Source organism: Gymnoscopelus microlampas (assembly GCF_963454915.1).
Source record: "Gymnoscopelus microlampas genome assembly, chromosome: 19".
Classification (NCBI taxonomy): domain Eukaryota; kingdom Metazoa; phylum Chordata; class Actinopteri; order Myctophiformes; family Myctophidae; genus Gymnoscopelus; species Gymnoscopelus microlampas.
The window spans coordinates 20813096-20832014 of NC_139956.1; the positions used below are offsets into that span (position 1 = coordinate 20813096).

General features: G+C 45.6%; 1 protein-coding gene across 1 annotated transcript; it reads right to left on the reverse strand.

The window, feature by feature from the left end:
- Positions 1–1540: 1540 nt before the first annotated feature.
- nat8l (N-acetyltransferase 8-like) lies at positions 1541–15228 on the reverse strand (the record flags this gene model as incomplete). Its single annotated transcript, XM_084042932.1, has 3 exons — positions 14861–15228; positions 12889–13053; positions 1541–1908 (listed from the first exon to the last, which is right to left on the reverse strand). Exons 1-3 carry the CDS (start codon positions 15207–15209, stop codon positions 1541–1543), a joined length of 882 nt encoding a protein of 293 aa, XP_083899058.1. The 5' UTR covers positions 15210–15228.
- Between the last annotated feature and the right edge of the window lie 3691 nt (positions 15229–18919).

The window sequence follows — 18919 nt, forward strand, 5'->3', positions numbered from 1 at the left end:
GTGATTTAAATTAGGAATAGCTTAATGTCACCACACACGCACTTCGTTGAGGCTGGAGTAATGTAAACCATAACCCCCGTCAAGCACACTCTCATCCTCACACACTCATATACTCTCTCTCTCTCTCTCACACAGTTCACACACGTGCATGCACGCCTAAGCTCAGACATGCATCTATATTGTAAGGTGGAGGAGGGGTTCTGTCTGTGCGACATCGCACTCCTGTCATCCCAACCAATCAGAGGCTCTCTCCACAGTTCCAAAGAGACAAAAAAAGGGGATGGTAGGGCGATATACCGGGCAGATGAAGGAGATAGAAGGAGATAATACTATAGGAAGCGGACAGAGAGTTGAAGATGCACTGTGCCACAGGGTGTCCTGTCCATGCAGGACACCAGGATGTACTTAGCGTGCATGTCCACGTGTCTGTCCTGTCCTGTCCTTTTATCTGTCACTGTGGGAATTAGCACCAGACGCTATAGCTGTGCTTCAATATGGTGTCTTGTAATGGCTGGCGAAAGGCCAAATTACCATAGGTTGTGTGTTTATGATGGTGCTCCATTCGCAAGCATACACACACACACACAGAAACACACGCACGCGCACACACACACACACACACACACACACACACACACACACACATATAATTGGGCCACTGAACAACTAGAGTGGGTGGACTTTAGTATACACCACAGCACGCACACACACGCACACGCACACACACGCACACACTATTTATGGCTGTCTCTCTCCAGGGACCTATATCTACCCCCTCCCTATTCATCCAGCCCTTTATCCATCCCCCCATATTCCTTCTACTCCCTGAAGTTTAATTGTGGAACATGGAGCTGGCCGGGTAAACTAGAGGCAAGTAAAAGCCCCGTTATACTTGGTTGCTCACTGGTGTCGCGCCCCAGAAATAGCAGATCTCCAAGCGCTGTGTGCTTGTACATCGGCTGTTTTTTGGTGTGCAACACCGGCGTACAACCAAGTATAAATCAAGCCTAAGGGTGGGTCGCTTAAGTTAATGGGAGAGGGGTAAAGAGGGGGTTGGTGTGGGATAATAATGACCGTGAATATTGATTCAAGTCACATGAGGAGGTCAGTTACATTGGTATGGGACGGCGATGTCATGTATACTGTGTCCAGATCTATTGTTTTCTTACAATGATAAGAAAAGTGTGTGTGGTGGTGAGGGTAATACTAATAGAAATGTGGGGGAAAACAAACTCTTATTCATGTAAAAAGTATAATACAAAACAACAACAACAAAATCATAATAGTAATTTAAAAAACAAAAATGCTAGTGGCTTTAAAAATGAAGTGGTAGAAGTTAAGTAGTAGAGGTAAACTCTAACAATACAAAATAAATAAAAGCTGTCGGAGGAAGAGGACTTGGTCACGGCAGGTCAAGGAGGGTCTTGGTTCTCTCTCTGTCCCTCTCTTTATTCCATCTCCCTTTCTCCATCCTCTCTCTCCCCTCTCTCTCTCTCTCACACGCTCTCTCTCTCTCTCTCCCTCTCCTGGCGTTCCTCTCTCACTCCTCGCGGAGCTGCAAGCGGTAGCGGCTGTAGCGGATCTGGAAGAAGAGCCTTTCGAGCGGCGAGCGGCTCATGCCGGGCAGCCGGTAGTCCTCGCTCTGGCTCGTCAGGCGAAAGCCCAGCGACTCGTACAGCTTGTGAGCGGCCAGCTTGACGGCGGTGGTGCCCAGGATCACGGCGGCGTAGTTGTTGCGCACGGCGAACTCCAGGACGCGACGGCCGAGCGCCTTGGCGATGCCCTTGCCGCGGTAGTGGGTGTCCACTGACATGCGACGCAGCTCCACCGTGTTGTCGTCCTCGTGGCCCTGTGCTGCCACAATGCCCACCACACGGCCCTCCAACACTGCCACCCAGAAACAGGATCCTGACAGAGGGAAAAACAGAGGGCATCCAGTGTTAGATTTTGGTAGGAAGTCAGCAAGCAAAACCATTTTGTATACTTGGTAGTTGAGAAAAGGGCCGAACACATAGCTAACAGATATTTCACACGAAACATATCAAGTTTACTTAATCACTTAAACCCTACATAGTATATACTTCGTTGACAGGGGTCCCACCCAGGTATCTATACTTGGTGTGCTCCTTTTTCCCCTCTACACCAAATCTTTTCGTTTTTTTCCCCGATCAGAAATAGCCAAGCTCACAACCCGTCGCGACGCTGAAACGCATTGTGAGCTTGTAGATCTGCTAAATTCACCGAATGTTGGCCCTAGAATATGAATGCTAGCGTTCATGTGCTTAACAGAATAGTTCACCCAAAAATCTACACCATCGAGTACAGAAGTCCTGACGCCACTCGCCTTCCCCTGGTTCGTAAAGTAATTTCTCTATGGAGAATAACATTGTGTCATCATAGAATCATCTCATTGGGGTCCAAAAATAATCAAACTGTCTCTGTGAAATTGTCAGGGAGGAGGCTCTGTATCGTTTATGATAGTCAGTCACTCATATTTGATACAGTCTGTTATTGGCGAAAATGTAACTAATTTGGCGGAAGTAACATTAGCGTTTTCTCACTGTCAGTTGATGCTTCGTAAGAGTCAAACCGTCGGGGTCATTTGTTTATTTTTGGAACACAGTTCTTATTTGACACGATATTGAACACGTCTATGGGAATTCAGAACGGGGGGGGGGGGGCGACCCAGGTAGGATGTGTAAATTACGTCAGACTTCGGTGCTCTATTGTCTTAAGTTGTTTTGGGAGAAAGCTGCTGTGACGTTTCACTGGCAAGCCCCTTAAATTGTGTGTTTCTGAACTGGCATTAAAGGATGACTTCACCCATTTTCAACCTATCTTCATATACAGTAATTGTCCCTCAGACTCCTCAGTAATGCTCATGATAAGATGGTACAATTATTTCTACTCGGTCTGTGTCTCATAGGAGGGCTGTGGACATTTCAGAAACCCACCTACCGGTGAAATCAACGTTACGCAGCGTGAGAACAATGGCTTCCATTATAGCATGCTAACTTTCAAGGAATAGAAAGCCTGCAGTTTCTATTAGCTTGGATTCCCCATCGATGATGTACTGGTAGGCGGGTTTCTGAACTGTCCACAGTCCTGCTCTGACACACAGACCGAGTTGACAAAAATGTACCATATTATAATGAGCATTAGTGAGGACCAATTGAAAATTGGTGAAGTCGTCCTTTAATGTGAGTAGATACGGTAATGACAGAATTCTCATTTTTGGGTGAACTATTCCTTTAAGAGCAGTTCAATGAGAATGCTTTGTGTCTCTGCTCATTGCATACAGCACTAGCCTCGCAAATCTACCCTAATGGCACAGGGGTCAGGCAGGGCCCACTTATACGCAAAATATGCTCCATTAATGGCCTCTGGAAATAAAATGACATTAGAATCGATGAGTAACATAAGGTGGGTGGAGAGACGGCATGAGAACACTTCGCATCAGAAAATGAAAGCCACGTGAATAGCCTCTGTTCCCGTAAACAGCATCACATCATGCTATGACAGCTTAAATGCTCTGAAGTGAAAGAGAGATGATAGAAAAGAGGATAAAGGGACAAGACAAATGAGGAAAGCACTGACCATGTGACTGACTGCTATTAAGTTGCATTAGCCACACAACGAGCTCATGCTATTACTTGAATGACTCAGCTGTCGCTTACAGCTCGGAGCCTGTGAGAGCACATAAGGTGATAGTGAAACGTATGGTACTAGCAACATCCACAAACTGCAGAGAAAACCATACCATAGATAGGGGTACAGCATGTTAGCGTATTAAACTATCCGTTGCTATATATTTCCTGTCATTTCACACTTTAGAGACCGGCTGTTAGCTCAGAGTAAACACTTAAGATTGAGTGGTGGTAGACAAACAGACAGGTACAGTAACAGGACAAAGTGAAACACAGCCAGGCACAAACCAGACAGACAGACATAGTCAGATATAGACATTTCAGCAGATGATGCTCGGCCACCAGATCTTGAAAGGCAAGGCAAGGCACTGATTGTAGTGTTGGGTTGTTCGCGAGTGATTCGTTCGAAGGAACGGGTTCTTTTTGGTGAACAGAATGAACTAGTTTTCCTCAAAGTTATGTGTGTTCGTCATTGGACTGAACAGCGTGAGGAGGGCGGAATCAGAAGTACTGAACGGTGAACGGTGAATACATTATTGGAACTAATCTTTTTAGTGAACTGAACAAAATGACTTGAGTCACTGAAATGAACAGTAGTTCTCATCATCTATTATTGTTTTTTGTTTTTTTTGCAATGTGTTGTGAGCAATATTTGTGGAAGTATTTGTTCTAACATCCCATCTGTTTGGTCGATAGATAGTAGATACAAATAAATATTCCTGGCTGGCAGTCAGATAGTTACTAGCAGAAAATAAACATGAGTCCTCCTCCCACCCATGCTCTAACGTGCACTCGCACACATACCTGTATGCATGCACACACTCGCGCACACACTTTCTCTCCTCTCTCCCCTTTACTCTACTTTCTCTCACACACACACAGATCCACATGACATCACACAGTACGATGCATGCCAATGACCCCCTCTCCCCCGAGGGATCTGTGCCTCAGGCAGGGGGCTATCAAACGACTGTCATATATAGGTCGCCTTAGCAACGGGTATGCCGCTGCTACACCCTCCTCCCACACAAGTGCCAATGACATAATACAGAAACCATGGCTTTTCCGTCGCCCCTCCATATTTGAGCCAGACTGGTATCATAACAATTACATCATCAATATGACATCATCAGTATGAACGTCAGAGATCCACAGGGACGCCACGCCGTTATTGGAACCCGTCTTTTTGGGCGGTGTAACCGCCCCTATATGTGAGGTTTGGACCCCCACCCATTGCACCCCCCCAACCCTGCGCTGTGATTGGCCACCATTGTACCCCCCTAACCCTGCACCGTGATTGGCCACCATTGTACACTGGTTGACTCTATTCAGGACTTGGCTAGTGAAACACATGACACATGTGCAGTCCTATAAATAGGACTGTGCACTTAAAAAAAACACATTTATGTTTTTTTTTAAGTGAATCACCCACTGTGATGACCACTGTGACCACACCGCCAACTTCACACTGGGTGTGATGTTTTTCTTTCTTTTGCATGATATCAAATTGGCCTACCAGAGATGTTGAGTCATGTGGTGGTGGACGTGTAGTTTTGACATATTGCATTAAACAGCAGGTAAAGGGAGGGGATTCTCTGTCAATTTGGTCTTTTCCCCAAATCCTGCCTACTGTCAGTGGTAACACGTCTGCATTTTGATATCGAGAGGTCAGGTCTGCCATGTGGACTGGCGGTAGTCCACCAGTGTCTGTATGTGTGTGTCTGTGGAGTGGGTGGGGGTACGTGTCCATAAAGCTCCCCTGACCATCTGTTGAGCTGAGCACTGTGCCAGAAATCAGGACATCATAGGAAGGCAAGTGTGTGTGTGTGTGTGTGTGTGTGTGTGTGTGTGTGTGTGTGTGTGTGTGTGTGTGTGTGTGTGTGTGTGTGTGTGTGTGTGTGTGTGTGTGTGTGTGTGTGTGTGTGTGTGTGTGTGTGTGTGTGTGTGTGTGTGTGTGTGTGTGCGTGTGTGTGTGTGCGCGTGCGTGCGTGCGTGCGTGCGTGCGCGTGCGTGTGTGAGAGAGTGTGTGTGTCTGCCTGCTTGCCTGTCTGCATTACTTAATGCTATGTCTCCTGATGTTGTGGCTCAAGGAACCTCACATCTGCCCTATCTGACATCTGACGTCGCCCCCTCTGCGGATATAGAGGCGCTCAGCACCGATAAGCTGTCATTGTCATCTCCACCTCTGATGTCTCTCCCTGAAGATCGGATGAGACAGAGAGACATAGACAGCAGGATAAAACAAAGCAGAGAGAGAGAGGAGATGGCGAGCAAAGTTTGGCTCGCAAACGTCTTTTATGTGATTCGTGAAGACCATGTTTCTGCACTGTTTGCTCAACAACTTGTGGAAGAAATAAGGATGTGGAGGGGTTGTGTCATGGAGCGCAGTGCTACAGGCTCTTTGATTTATTCTGCTGTATTGGTGTGCGTGTAACTGCTTTGACGGCTGGTCAATTTTGGCACACCTGCATCGAGACAGGCTGGAGGAAGGCTGAGGGGGGCGGTCAGGGTGGGTCAGACAGATGGAGCAAGGTCGAGTATGGACGGTCTCTCTATCTCTCTCACACACTCGTGCACACATACTGTACACACAGACACGCACACATCACTGCCCTTTTTGTGTGTGGATACAGAACAGCACAGACTGACTAATGTGTCTGTCTGCTGCTTTTTGGGGGACAGCTTTTCTGTGGCCTGGTGATCAGAGAGATCCTGTAACCGACAGGTCGCAGGTTACATGCACAAAACAGCCAACAGTCCCTCGGCCAGGCACCTTACACACTCGCTCTTTGTAAGTTTCTCTTTAATTGTCATGGTCAGAGTAATCTCTGAAGGAAGCCAAATCTTCCCCCGTCCTGTTTCTGTCTGTCTGTCTCCCTGGCCTACTGGATGGCGATGTGAGCCAAGTGGTCAGCGGTATGTCTTGTGACTTGACAACTTATGGTTCCTGTTTACAATCCCCACAGTGGCTGAGTAAAACTAGACAGAAAATATGTAACACACAGTATGTAACGCTCTCTCCTCCCTCAAATTACTATTGCCAGTGTGCCCCTGAGCAAGCCACCTAACTTCTCATTGGTCACAGCAAATGGCAGCAGTCAATACAAGTGAATCGGGCAAAACGCACCTAGAAAAAAGGGTTGAAGCAGGCATCAAGCTTTTTCCATTGCGTTGCTATAGGATATGTATAAGTATGGTATTTTAATAATGGGGTGACCTTTAATTATATATGTAGTTCACTGCTTATATCAAACTTATCTGCATGTACCATTTCCCACCATTCCTACCACACCTGCATCAAAACAGAAAGCAAATGGTAAAGTAGTAAAGCCCACCGATTTGATTGGCTGCCTGGGCCGTGTGACATTGATGACTGCGTATTGTGCTGAAAAGTTGAGAATATTGTAACTTTGATGCCCGTCTAAAAACTGCTAGAAAGACACACAGTGCAAGAGAGGAGCATACAGCAGTACCATAGGAAAACAATGGTTTTATTTTGCTGGCAAAGCGTTTCTGGCATCTCAGTGTGATCGCCCCCCTAGACATCTCAGGGGTGTGAATGCCTGTGGCGTGTGTGCAGCGGGGCGAGGATGAAAAAGACCTGGTCAGCAAAGCTCCCTCTCTGGGTAAGATTTTTTGATTAAAAAAAGAAAAATATCAGAGGATTGGAAACAAGGCGTAGAAATAATCTGGTCTTCTCCGAGAAAGCAGAGCACCCACTCTCATTAACAGTAACAGAGGTGGGATTGAAATGATCAGTGACCAAGCCAGAAGGGGAAGAGGGTGGGGGGTTAACCAGCATCCATAATGGGTAGAAAATACCACACTAGACACTACACAGATGGGGGAGGGGGCAGATGACACTCAAAGCAAGAGAGCAAGAAAGAGAGGAAGCACTGAACATAATTTGCAAGGACTCATATGAAAACATCTGATTATTGTTTTCTTAATGTGATGGGTCTCATTTCTCTAACTGGAACTCATAGATATGAGTGTGGGAGTTTTAGATATTCGTTTGTGATGTGGTGTGAGCCGCACACACATCTCTCTCACACACACACACACACACACACACACACACACACACACACACACACACACACACACACACACACACACACACACACAGCCACACGCTGTGGATGCTGTCCAATGAGATTATGGTCTTTCCCCTCAGATGAAAGCTAGAGGGCTAATTCAGTTGATAAGCATTCAGTCTAGACCGTGACGCGACTTCACAGTGCAGTAGTTCACTTCTCTGTTACTTAAACCCTGTACCACTTAGTTGACCTGGGTCAGGAGGCTATACTTGGTCCCCCCCTTTTCCCTCCTCAACAAAGGTCTTGGCCGAACATAGCTGATCTACAAAGATCTGCAAATTTTCCAGAATGTTCGCCCCAGAATAGGGACGCTAGGGTTCATGTGGGTTCACCATATTAACCCAGGCATCCCTATTTATTTTTTACATTCTCAAAAAACGGCCAACGTTTCTAGATGGTCTGTTTTGGCTATTGTCGTACTACAAAGTCATTAAGTGGTTAAGCCAAGCACTGTCCAAACCAGCACTCTGTGGGTGGAAGCCCCAACAAAACCTCATTAGTGCCTTTCTTCTGTGTGTGTGCGTACGTGCGTGCACGTGTGTGCCGGGGGGTGAAAGACAACACAGAAAGATGTGCTCTTCTGTTATTTGTTTTGTGTTCAAAGGAAAAGGAACAAGGAGTCTTTGCGCGCTTTTGTTTTTAGTGGCTATAGCAGTGGTTCTCCTATGATTGCTGAGAGTAACCTACTTGTCTACCGTCTTTGCTTTTTAGCTGCAGCAGATCGATTGAAAGTGAAACGCCTTATTTATCATTAGTTGCGTACCAGTGTACCACACACCGAAAATAGCAGTTCTACAAGCTTGTATATCGCCTATTTTCATTGCAAGAAACAACACGCAACCCCCCACCCCCCCCACACACACTCACACACACACGCACACACTCACACACACTCACACATACACACACACACACACACACACACACACACACACACACACACACACACACACACACACACACACACACACGCATATAGAGCCTCTCCCCTGGGGATCAGAGTGCATGCTGGGTGTATGGATCTGACTCTCAAAGTCCACACATCAGCATTTTCTCCTTCTTGTCACAGCTGGCTCACTGATGAATGAGGGCAAGAGGGAGGACACATACACACTACATGTTCACATACATGAACATGGATGTATGGCATACAGTACGTAAACAAAAATACACAACAATGCAATCCCTGCGTGACAATTATTAATGTGAATCCAGGCATGGATACATAATGCAGCCTGTGCTGTTGTACTGGCCTATATGATGTCCAATTTGCATAGGAGATCGATCCATTGCCATATATGTTGCAGTCACAGGCACGAGTATAGACGCACACACATCGTTCCCTGTTACAACTCCATCAGCTAAGACGCATTCATCATTGAGGGGCAACACCTTCATGTGCAATTTTACTGCCTTGGTTTATCACTTCGCATGTGGCGGATCTATGATCAGATTGGCTCTTTTCTGACTTAACACGTGTCTTTACCACTGCAGGCCAGGTCCTTCCTCTCTCTCCTCGGCCGGACGCCCACCCCTCCCCCCAAACCCTAGTGTGCGGTTACACACGGACACAGAACCTGACTCTTTCAACCCAGATGCGAACTACGCTGCAGGGTTCAATGGAAACCACATGGTCCTTCTCAAGGCTCACATGCGAGGTATGTACTGTAGCTAGCCGTGGTGGCTCACATGTCGACAACAGGCCACTTTCTCAGGTTAATAAACAATTTACACATAAAGATCAAATAAGTAAAATGTTATCATTATTATTATCATTTTATCCCAAAACAATGTTTCCTTGGCCGGCATGCAGCATCACTTCCTCTTTCCACGGGATAAAGGATAACCCATTTTACATGCGCACACACACACACCACAGTCTGAAGAGCAATGAGCGAGAAAGAAAGAGGAGATGGAGGATGGGAGGTGTAGAGGCGGACCGAGGTTATTGTTTTTTTTTTTCAAAGGGCAAGAGGGATGCTGAGAATGTGAGGCATGTCGAGAGAAATGAAGCTTTAGAAGTAGAGGAAAGAATGCACGCTGGGTGGAGGGGGGAGAAGGAAGGAAGGAAGGAAGGAAAAATAATTTTGTGTTTGCCGAGGTGCTTCAGCTGACATGGCAGAGATGTCTCCCTGGGGGGACCCCCTTTGTCTGTGAGCTACCCAGCTCTCTCTCTCTTTCTTGCCCTATCTCCCTCTTTCTTTCTCTCTCTCTCTCTCTCTCTCTCTCTCTCACTCGCTCGCTCTCTCTCTCATTAGATCTCTCTATCAATCTAATCTCTCCTAAACACACACACACACACACACAGACACACACACATATAGCTTGTAGCTGAGGAGCAACCCCCTCCCCCATGCTCATTGCTCAATGCTCCCATTTTCTATCTATTACTCACTTCCCTTAGTCCCCTCACACACCCTCTTTTTTTCTAACCCTCCCTCACTCCGCTTCTGCCTGACCCTCCCTTACTCAGAGCTAATTTAAGTGCAGCAGGTACCGGTGAAGGAAACAGTTCCCTGTCCTCTCTGGAACAGAGGTGTCTCTCTATCACACACACACACGCACACACACACACACACACGCACACACACACACACACACACACACACACACACACACACACACACGCGCGCACACGCACACGCACACGCACACGCGCACACACACGCACACAGGCAGGCATTATATACTGCTTTCTTGTCTAGACCGGGTGCTGCGTGAGACTGACCCTGGACTCATTTAAAGGCCAAGAATACCAGAGGCATATGTCTATAATCTCACCTTCGCCCATGCACAGCATGGATATAATACACACCTCCATCATAGCCTGCATTTCAAACAGAGTTCCTCCCTTGTTGTTGAATCTTGTAAAATGATTGCTGTTTTACAAGACTTGAATATTAGATACAGCCATACAAAAGAAATAAAACCTAAAAATTGCGTTTCATGATGGTTTGTCCTTTTTTCACCTTTTTCCATTCTGCCATCCCATTCCCCTCACCAGATGTACCATATAGCCATTAACACGCCATCTGATGACGCGTATTGATTGATCTAAGATTGATGGAGCGGCAATCGCTGGCTGGTTGATTGGTTCCAAAAGGAGGTGGGGAGCAGAAGGAGTCAGTGGGTTTGTTATTAAGAGCGCTCTGAGGACTTTCTTTCTTTAGTGCCCTTATAGGAGTTAGTACTAATTACATTTATTACACCTTAGCCCTCGCATAGAAAAGGTGCGACTGTGAAAACACACACACACACACACACACACACACACACACACAGAGGAGATAAGAGCATTGATCTGCTAGTCAAGGCATGCAGACAGTGTACCCAGAGTGGGACTGTGTAATAGCGTCGGGCCTCCTGGGGCTCAGCTTCCTGTCACACAACTGGATGTCTGGATTGCCTTGGTGTCATGAGCTTCAAGCAGCACACTTCACAGCACTAACGATAGGGTCATGTATTCTCATTTCTAGGACCCCCGCTGATAAGCTCACTGCATGGACACACGCACACGCACACACACACACACACACACACACACACACACACACACACACACACACACACACACACACACACACACACACACACACACACACACACACACGCTCTCTGTTGAGGTGGAAGGGTTTCTGAAACAACAGGTAGACTTTGGACCATGAATATAATACTCTTTCCAATGAAACAATTAACAAAACATAACCCTTTCAATATTTTATGCAGAGTGTGAGCCTGTCACTCATTGGCAGGCAGTTACAGTGACAGTTAACTACAAAAGGTATAACCACAATGCAACACAGTCATCAATTTGATGCGTTGTGAGCTTGTAAATCTGGTATTCTTCAAAATTGGTAACAAATCTTGAAAAATTGTCTCTTATGGGGGTACCGTACTACCTGGCACAAAATTGTTTCAAATGGGGGTTTGCAGCCAAGTACATATCATTTGGGGGTCCTTGAACCACTGCCCATAAACACATAAACACAGTCCCTCTCCACCAGGCCTGAGCGAGCCCAGGTGGGTTTCCCTGTGGGCCCATTCTGTCTGCATGGCTGTAGTCATTAGCATTGTCCAGAGGCACTGGTGCCTGACCCCTCTAAACCATCACAGCCCGCCAGCAATAATGGGAATGCTAAATTGCAATTGTGTATGCAGTGGATTACCAAGCCAGTGTCAGACTGCGTGCGTACGTGTGTGCATGTTGTGCGTGTGTGTGTGTGTATGGTTGTGGTTGTGGTTGTGACAGGGTGGGCGGGGTATGGCAGTGATCACTTGACGGGGCTTAACCAATGCCTGCCTTTCATTACCCACCTGTGCTGGCCTAGCAGGGGACAAATGATCCTAAGATGTTCATTCACACAAGTTGAGAGGGAGAGTGTGTGTAACTTCAATAGCGTGTCCGCATAACCTTTTCTCTTAATTTGTCACCGGGGCGGGCATCACAAGCATGAGAGTTAGCTCCCTCAAGGAGAATGAATAGTTGAAGCCCCTATAAGGTGAATTGATTTCTCTAATAAGAAGCCTTAGTAGAGGAAATTAGCTTAGACGACACTGAGTGCACGTTATAGTGTGTATCAGCAGTTTCCTGCGCGCAATCAATAGCCCTGTGTGCTCCACGACACCATGTAAAGCTTAGAGAGAGGGGGGAGAGTAAAGGAGAGACACGCTGCACATTTGACGACTTGCTTGCCTCTGCCTGAAGAATGCTCTGTAAACTCTTAACATCTAGCCTCATTCTAGTTTCCTAGGTGTGTGTGTGTGTGTGTGTGTCTTGTCTTTCTGAACATTTCGTGATGATGGTTGAGCTTCAGTTTATAAGATGAAAATGTGCACCGCAAAATCCTGTGCGGTAATTCAACCCATTGAATGTAAAAATGTGCCCCAGTTTTTACACTCTGGGTTAAACTCTGGATTTTGCTGTATCATCTTGGAAGCTTGCAATGTTTGTCCACGGTTGCTCATGTCAGCTACGTGTACCTTTGCACCGGGCCATTTACCTCGACCCCCGAAACACACTTTGGCGGCCGAGCATCACCTGCTGACAAACACGCACGCACACACACGCATGCGCACGCACACCTTCGAGTTGCACATTCTTCAAACAGAGTGTCGAGAGATCTTGTGTAAGCCCTTCTTACCTGTGGGTTTCATGTAATATGCATCTATGTCAGCCATGTCCGTGTGCAGAGCATAGTCCAGATAACTTTGGATAACTGTCCTGCTGTAGTAGTAGCGAGCGCCCATGAGAATGAAGGGGGCGCAACAGGTCAAGGTGAGGGATTTGGTCATAACAAAGCACATTACTATGGAGAAATGGAAGAAAAATAAACGACACCTGTCAGAAAAGAGAATCACATGTTTGATTTGGGCAGAATTCAACTCCACACAAAACACAAGCAGAGAAAGAACAGTGGCATTATTTATCAGCTTATTCAGAACAAATCCACATAGGCAAGTATATCAGCAGTCTCATGATGACTATATAAATACTATTGACTAATTTCACAAATCAGCATTATCACATTCAGCAAAGGCTTTTCTTGCAGAGCAAACAAAAGTGGTTATTAGAGTACTATATTTTAACATGGCGTCAAGCAGGACTATATTTGACAAGAGTTTCTGTTTGGCAGAGAACACATTGGAGTAGTACATTGGTGAGTACACTGGGGGGCGCACACAGCAACACAGAGAAAGGCGCTGGGTGGAGGTGGATGAATGCTGCGTTGCATCTTGCCTTGCCGTGAGTTTTTACTCCATTGCACCACGACGCGGTGTGACCTTACGAGAACTCAACCATGTGCTCCATCCCCCCGTGTTTGTTGCCAGCAGTTAACGTCATTTGACCGATACATCTAAATGATGTAGGATAAGTCACTTAACCAACATAGAACCGTGTAGCTCAAGCGAGCCTCAAACACATCATACTAAGTGCGTAATATTAAGTGCGTAATAGCACATACTTTTTTTATGTGCGTAACTGTATTGTCACGACGTGTTGTCTAAGTGTAGCCTACATTTTAAGATATTGTAAATCCTTCATCAGTAGTGTGTGTGTGTGTGTGTGTGTGTGTGTGTGTGTGTGTGTGTGTGTGTGTGTGTGTGTGTGTGTGTGTGTGCCAAACATAAACAAAGCCTGCGAGATGTGTGCACGGCTGCTGCTGCATGCTCCGCAGGGGCGGGGAGTGTCCTGCGAGGATGCATGCGCGCAGATGGAATAACGTGCGTGCGCGCGCGTGTGTGATGGGAATCGGGGGGGGGGACTGCGTATGCGCACGCACACCGTGGGCTGGGGGGGCAATCCTGGAATTCATTCATTCACGGCGTCGACATGTCAACAGATAACCAGCAGGCTCACCGGCTATGCACACATGCACACATGCGTGCGCGTGGCCATGCCTTTTGTTGCATGAGCACAACAACATGCCGGCGCTATGCCGAGGAAAACATATGATAAGGCTACATATAAAGCAGATAAACGATGTTGATGGATGTGTACAGGTCGACATAACATAATGAAACATTATCATTATTAGCCTATTATTATTAGTAGTATTATACAAATAAAAGCTTATAACCAATACAAACGAGCCTTTTAAGATATGTTGTTTTTGATATGTGTATTTGTGTGACTTTAGTTACATGTCAGGAGAGCATAATGTTGATGGATAGCCTATATGTGAGATTATTGTAGTTACTAGGCTACAACAACTGGAACTCTCCAGTTTTCTGTGAGAGAAAAACATACGTTGGGTGTGTGTTACTTGTGAGGATTAGAAACAACTTGGTGTTGGATGTAGGCTATACTGTAGCCTATTTGTGTTACTTGCGTGAGGAATAGAGCATAAGAGAACTGGGTGTTGGGAGGATGTTAGTTACAGTTACTTACATGTGAGTATAGAGCATATAAGAACTGGGTGTTAGTTGGGAGGATGGTACAGTTACTTACATGAGAGTAGGCTAGAGCATATAAGAACTGGGTGTTGGGAGGATGTTAGTTACAGTTACTTACATGTGAGTAGAGCATATAAGGGTGTTAGTTGGGAGGATGTTACAGTTACTTACATGTGAGTAGAACATATAAGAACTGGGGAGGATGTTACAGTTACTTACATGTGAGTAGAGCATATAAGAACTGGGTGTTGGACTGCTGTCGGAGCGCTCTGAAGGCTGTATTGGGTATCCTCTCCATAATACCCTCGTTAAAGATGCGCAGCACCTCCAAGTTATCCCCGTGCTCGAACTCGCGAATGTACACCGAATCTCTCCTCCTCACAACCTCCTCCTTGTCCTCCTCGACCGGGTCGAGAGGAGCCGCGCTGGACGGGGGAGGAGAGGGAGAAGAAGTCCACATCTGCGAGGAGGACACGATGATAGAATCTTTTTTGGTCCCAGGTATAGCATCGTGTTCATCCGCAACGATTTTAGTCTCGCAAACCATTTTTGGAGACGAACAATGCATGCAACTGGCCGCAAAAAAACAAACAACTGGACTTTGAAAAGAAGAAGAGGGTGAGGGGGTAGGGAGATGGATGGATGAAGCGTGCGTTTCTTATTGGGAAAAAACTGATAAAGAATGGAGGAAATAAGACGGGGGGGATGTTCTGATCTGCTGCAACCCTGAGCGTTTCTGACGACCAAGACTCGCCGGCGGAACTCAAGCACTATTTATAATGTGAGAGAGCGCGCAAATTCACGTTCAGGGGTTGGGGTGGTCTTCGTGGATGGAGGGAGCGCAGTAACCAGAACACTCGCCCCAAAACACGCTCGCCCCCATTTTATTTGCGGACCGCTCGCCCCCAGCGGTTCTTGTATTCTTGCATTTGTTTTACTCAGGATAAGGTTAGAAATAACTACGTTTAGGGTTAGGCATAGTTTTACTGAGGTTATAAGTTTAGGAATATGGTTAGGTTTAGGCACAGCATTAGCCTACTGAAGTTACATTTAGGAACAGGGGCGGTTTGGTTGATTGATTGATTGATTGATTGATGTACTTTATTTAGTAAGACATGAGAACAACAGTAGGCTATATGGAAGTACAAATTCACAATACAAGGTCTACTAAACTGGAAGACTCATTAAGCACTGAGCTTGTTTAAGATGAGATCCCCATGCACACAAATCATGATGACATATAAGAGACAGACAGATATACACACTACTATATGGAATGTCATACAATAAGCTTACAGGTTACTGGTATGAAGAGTGAAATGTATGTACAAGAGAAGAAAAAGAAATTGCAAGCCGAGCTGCCCAGAACGTCACGGCACATTCTAGGAAATAAGCACACTGCTGGTGGGTGTGTGTAGTTGAAGGGTGGAGACGAGAGATAAAGTTATGGAGAAAGAAAGACACAGAGAAAGTGAGAGATAGAGAGATATTTATTGGACCCATTTTCAACCTATCTTCATATAATTGGTCCTCACAATAATCATGATAAAATGGTTTAAAAAAATTCTACTGGGTCTGTCTTATAGGAGGGTTGTGGACACTTCAGAAACCCGCCTACCAGTGACATCATCGTTAGGCAGTCAAACAAGATTTCAATTTTAATTTTATTTTTTACACGAGAACAATGGCTTCTATTCTATTATAGCATGCTAACCTTCCAGGAATAGAAAGCCTGCCGATTCTATTAGCTCACTGGTAGGCAGGTTTCTGAACTGTCCACAGCCTCCTCTGAGACACAGACCGACAAAAATGGTAGGCCTACCATATATCATCATCATTAGTGAGGACCAATTATATGAAGATAGGTTGAAAATGGGTGAAGTCAGCCTTTAATGTAAATTTGCATATTTCCTTGGGTTTTTGACAAGCAAATCGCCATGGCAGTATAGGGTATTTTTCATAGTTTTTTGTTGGAAGGTGAGAATGGTCTCTCTCTCTCTTTAACACTCTGTCTCGCTCTCGCTCTCTCATCAGTGAGTTTTACACTTTTACTTTCGCTTTATGTATATTATGTATGGATAAACTCCAGTCCCACAAACAGTGTACACATGCATTCCATGTATCTAAAGTCATGTCCTGGCAACTACCGCCCTATTTCTATTCTTAGCTCCATCTCGAAAGTCATGGAAAAAATAGTCTATGAACAGGTTGATAAGTACCTTGCCGAAAAAAAATCTAATTTACGAATTCCAATCTGGTTTCAGAACAAACCACTCCACTGACACATGCCTTCTCTATTTGAACGACTCTATCAAACAAGATGTCGACAAGGGCAAATATTGCGGCATGGTCATGCTGGACCTCCAGAAGGCTTTTGACACCGTTAATCACCCAATTATGATCAATAAGCTCAAAGCAATAGGCTTTGATGACACGTTGGTGAACTGGATGAGATCCTACCTGGAAGGGAGGGAGCAAGTGGTGGAAGTAAACGGCACCCAGTCCCCTCCCCTCGCAGTGACTTGTGGTGTTCCTCAAGGAAGCATACTAGGACCACTACTGTTCCTGATATATGTGAATGATATGTCCTCAGCTTGCGACTGCAAACTGTTCCTGTTCGCAGATGACTCGGCTCTGCTGGTCTCGGACAGGGACAGGCTGCAGGTTGAGAAAACTCTCAGCACTGAACTCAACAAGATCTGCATCTGGCTCTCCGACAACAAACTCTCATTACACCTGGGTAAAACTGAATCCATCCTCTTTGGGTCCAACCCTAACCTTAGAAAGGCTGAGAGTTTCACGATCAAAGTGGGTGAAAATGTTATCACAAGAAAGGAGGAAATTACCTACCTGGGTTCCATCTTGGAGGCAAACCTCTCAGGTGACAAAAACGCTGAAAAGACGATCAAAAAGGTCCACAAAATAACACGGAGGATGTGGAGGCTTGTTCGTAAAGTCAGTAAGAATACTCTGAAGATTCTTGTAGGGGCCCTCATACAAGGTCATTATGATTATGCATGCACTTCGTGGTATCACAACACCTCCAAGGCCCTAAAAACAAGGCTCCAAACATCCCAAAACAAACTTGTAAGGCTACTTCTTGGCCTCAATTACAAAGCCCATCTAACCCATGCCCATTTTGCTAGGCTTGGATGGCTTAGGGTTGAGGACAGAGTACAGCAACTTGCTATGGGCCTGGTCTTTAAGATACACCACAACATTGGGATCCCCCTGTATTTGTCAAAATACTTCCAAAATGTTAATCAAGTCCATGATCATAACACCAGAGGCAGCTCCACTAACCATGTTCAACCCAGATTTGGCACAACAAAGGGAATGAACTCTTTCTCATGCTATTCATCTAAAATGTGGAATGCCCTACCAAAAGGAGTAAAGGAGTGTAAAACCCTACTTACTTTCAAAAATGCCCTAAAGATACACCTTCAGGAGGCTGCAATTCAAAAATGGCCCCTGTCCAAGTCCTAACCTACCCCATGTCCTAACCTAACCTACCCCCCCCCTCTCTTTCTTTTTTGTACATATTTTTCACCCTTCATACTTCATACCAGTAACCTGTAAACTGATTGTATGACATTCTGTATAGTAGTGTGTATATCTGTCTGTCTCTTATATGTCAACATGATTTGTGTGCATGGGGATCTCATCTTAAACAAGCTACGTGCTTAACTGAGCTATCCAGTTTAGTAGACCTTGTATTGCGAATTTGTACTTCCATGTACTGTTATGTACTGCCATGTACTGTTCTCATGTCTTACTAAATAAAGTACATCAATCAATCAATCAATCAATGTTTTTTTTTTAAGTCTGCCCCTGTTTAGGAATATGGTTAGGGGTTTGACACCGTTTTACTGAGGTTACGTTTAGGAATAAGGTTAGGTTTTGGCACAGTTTTACTGAGGTTACGTTTAGGAATAAGGTTAGGTTTTGGCACAGTTTTACTGAGGTTACGTTTAGGAATAAGGTTGGGTTTAGGCATAGGTGGTGACCGTTCCGAGATCGCCGGATTTGCCCCGGGGTGACTGTGTTTTGGGGCGAGCGTTTTGGTATTCGGTAGCGCACATTGGTTGGAATGCGCGGTCATGTGACGATGCTCATATAGGTGCAGGGTGGGTGACGAGGACACACACATCACACGCACAACTAATACAGAGATGCAATAAATATGAACAATGTTGTTCACCGGCGACGTTTCGCACGTGTGTGTTTTAAAGAGGGGCGGAGGGGCTTGCAGGAGTCGGTGTGTAACGATACGTAGTA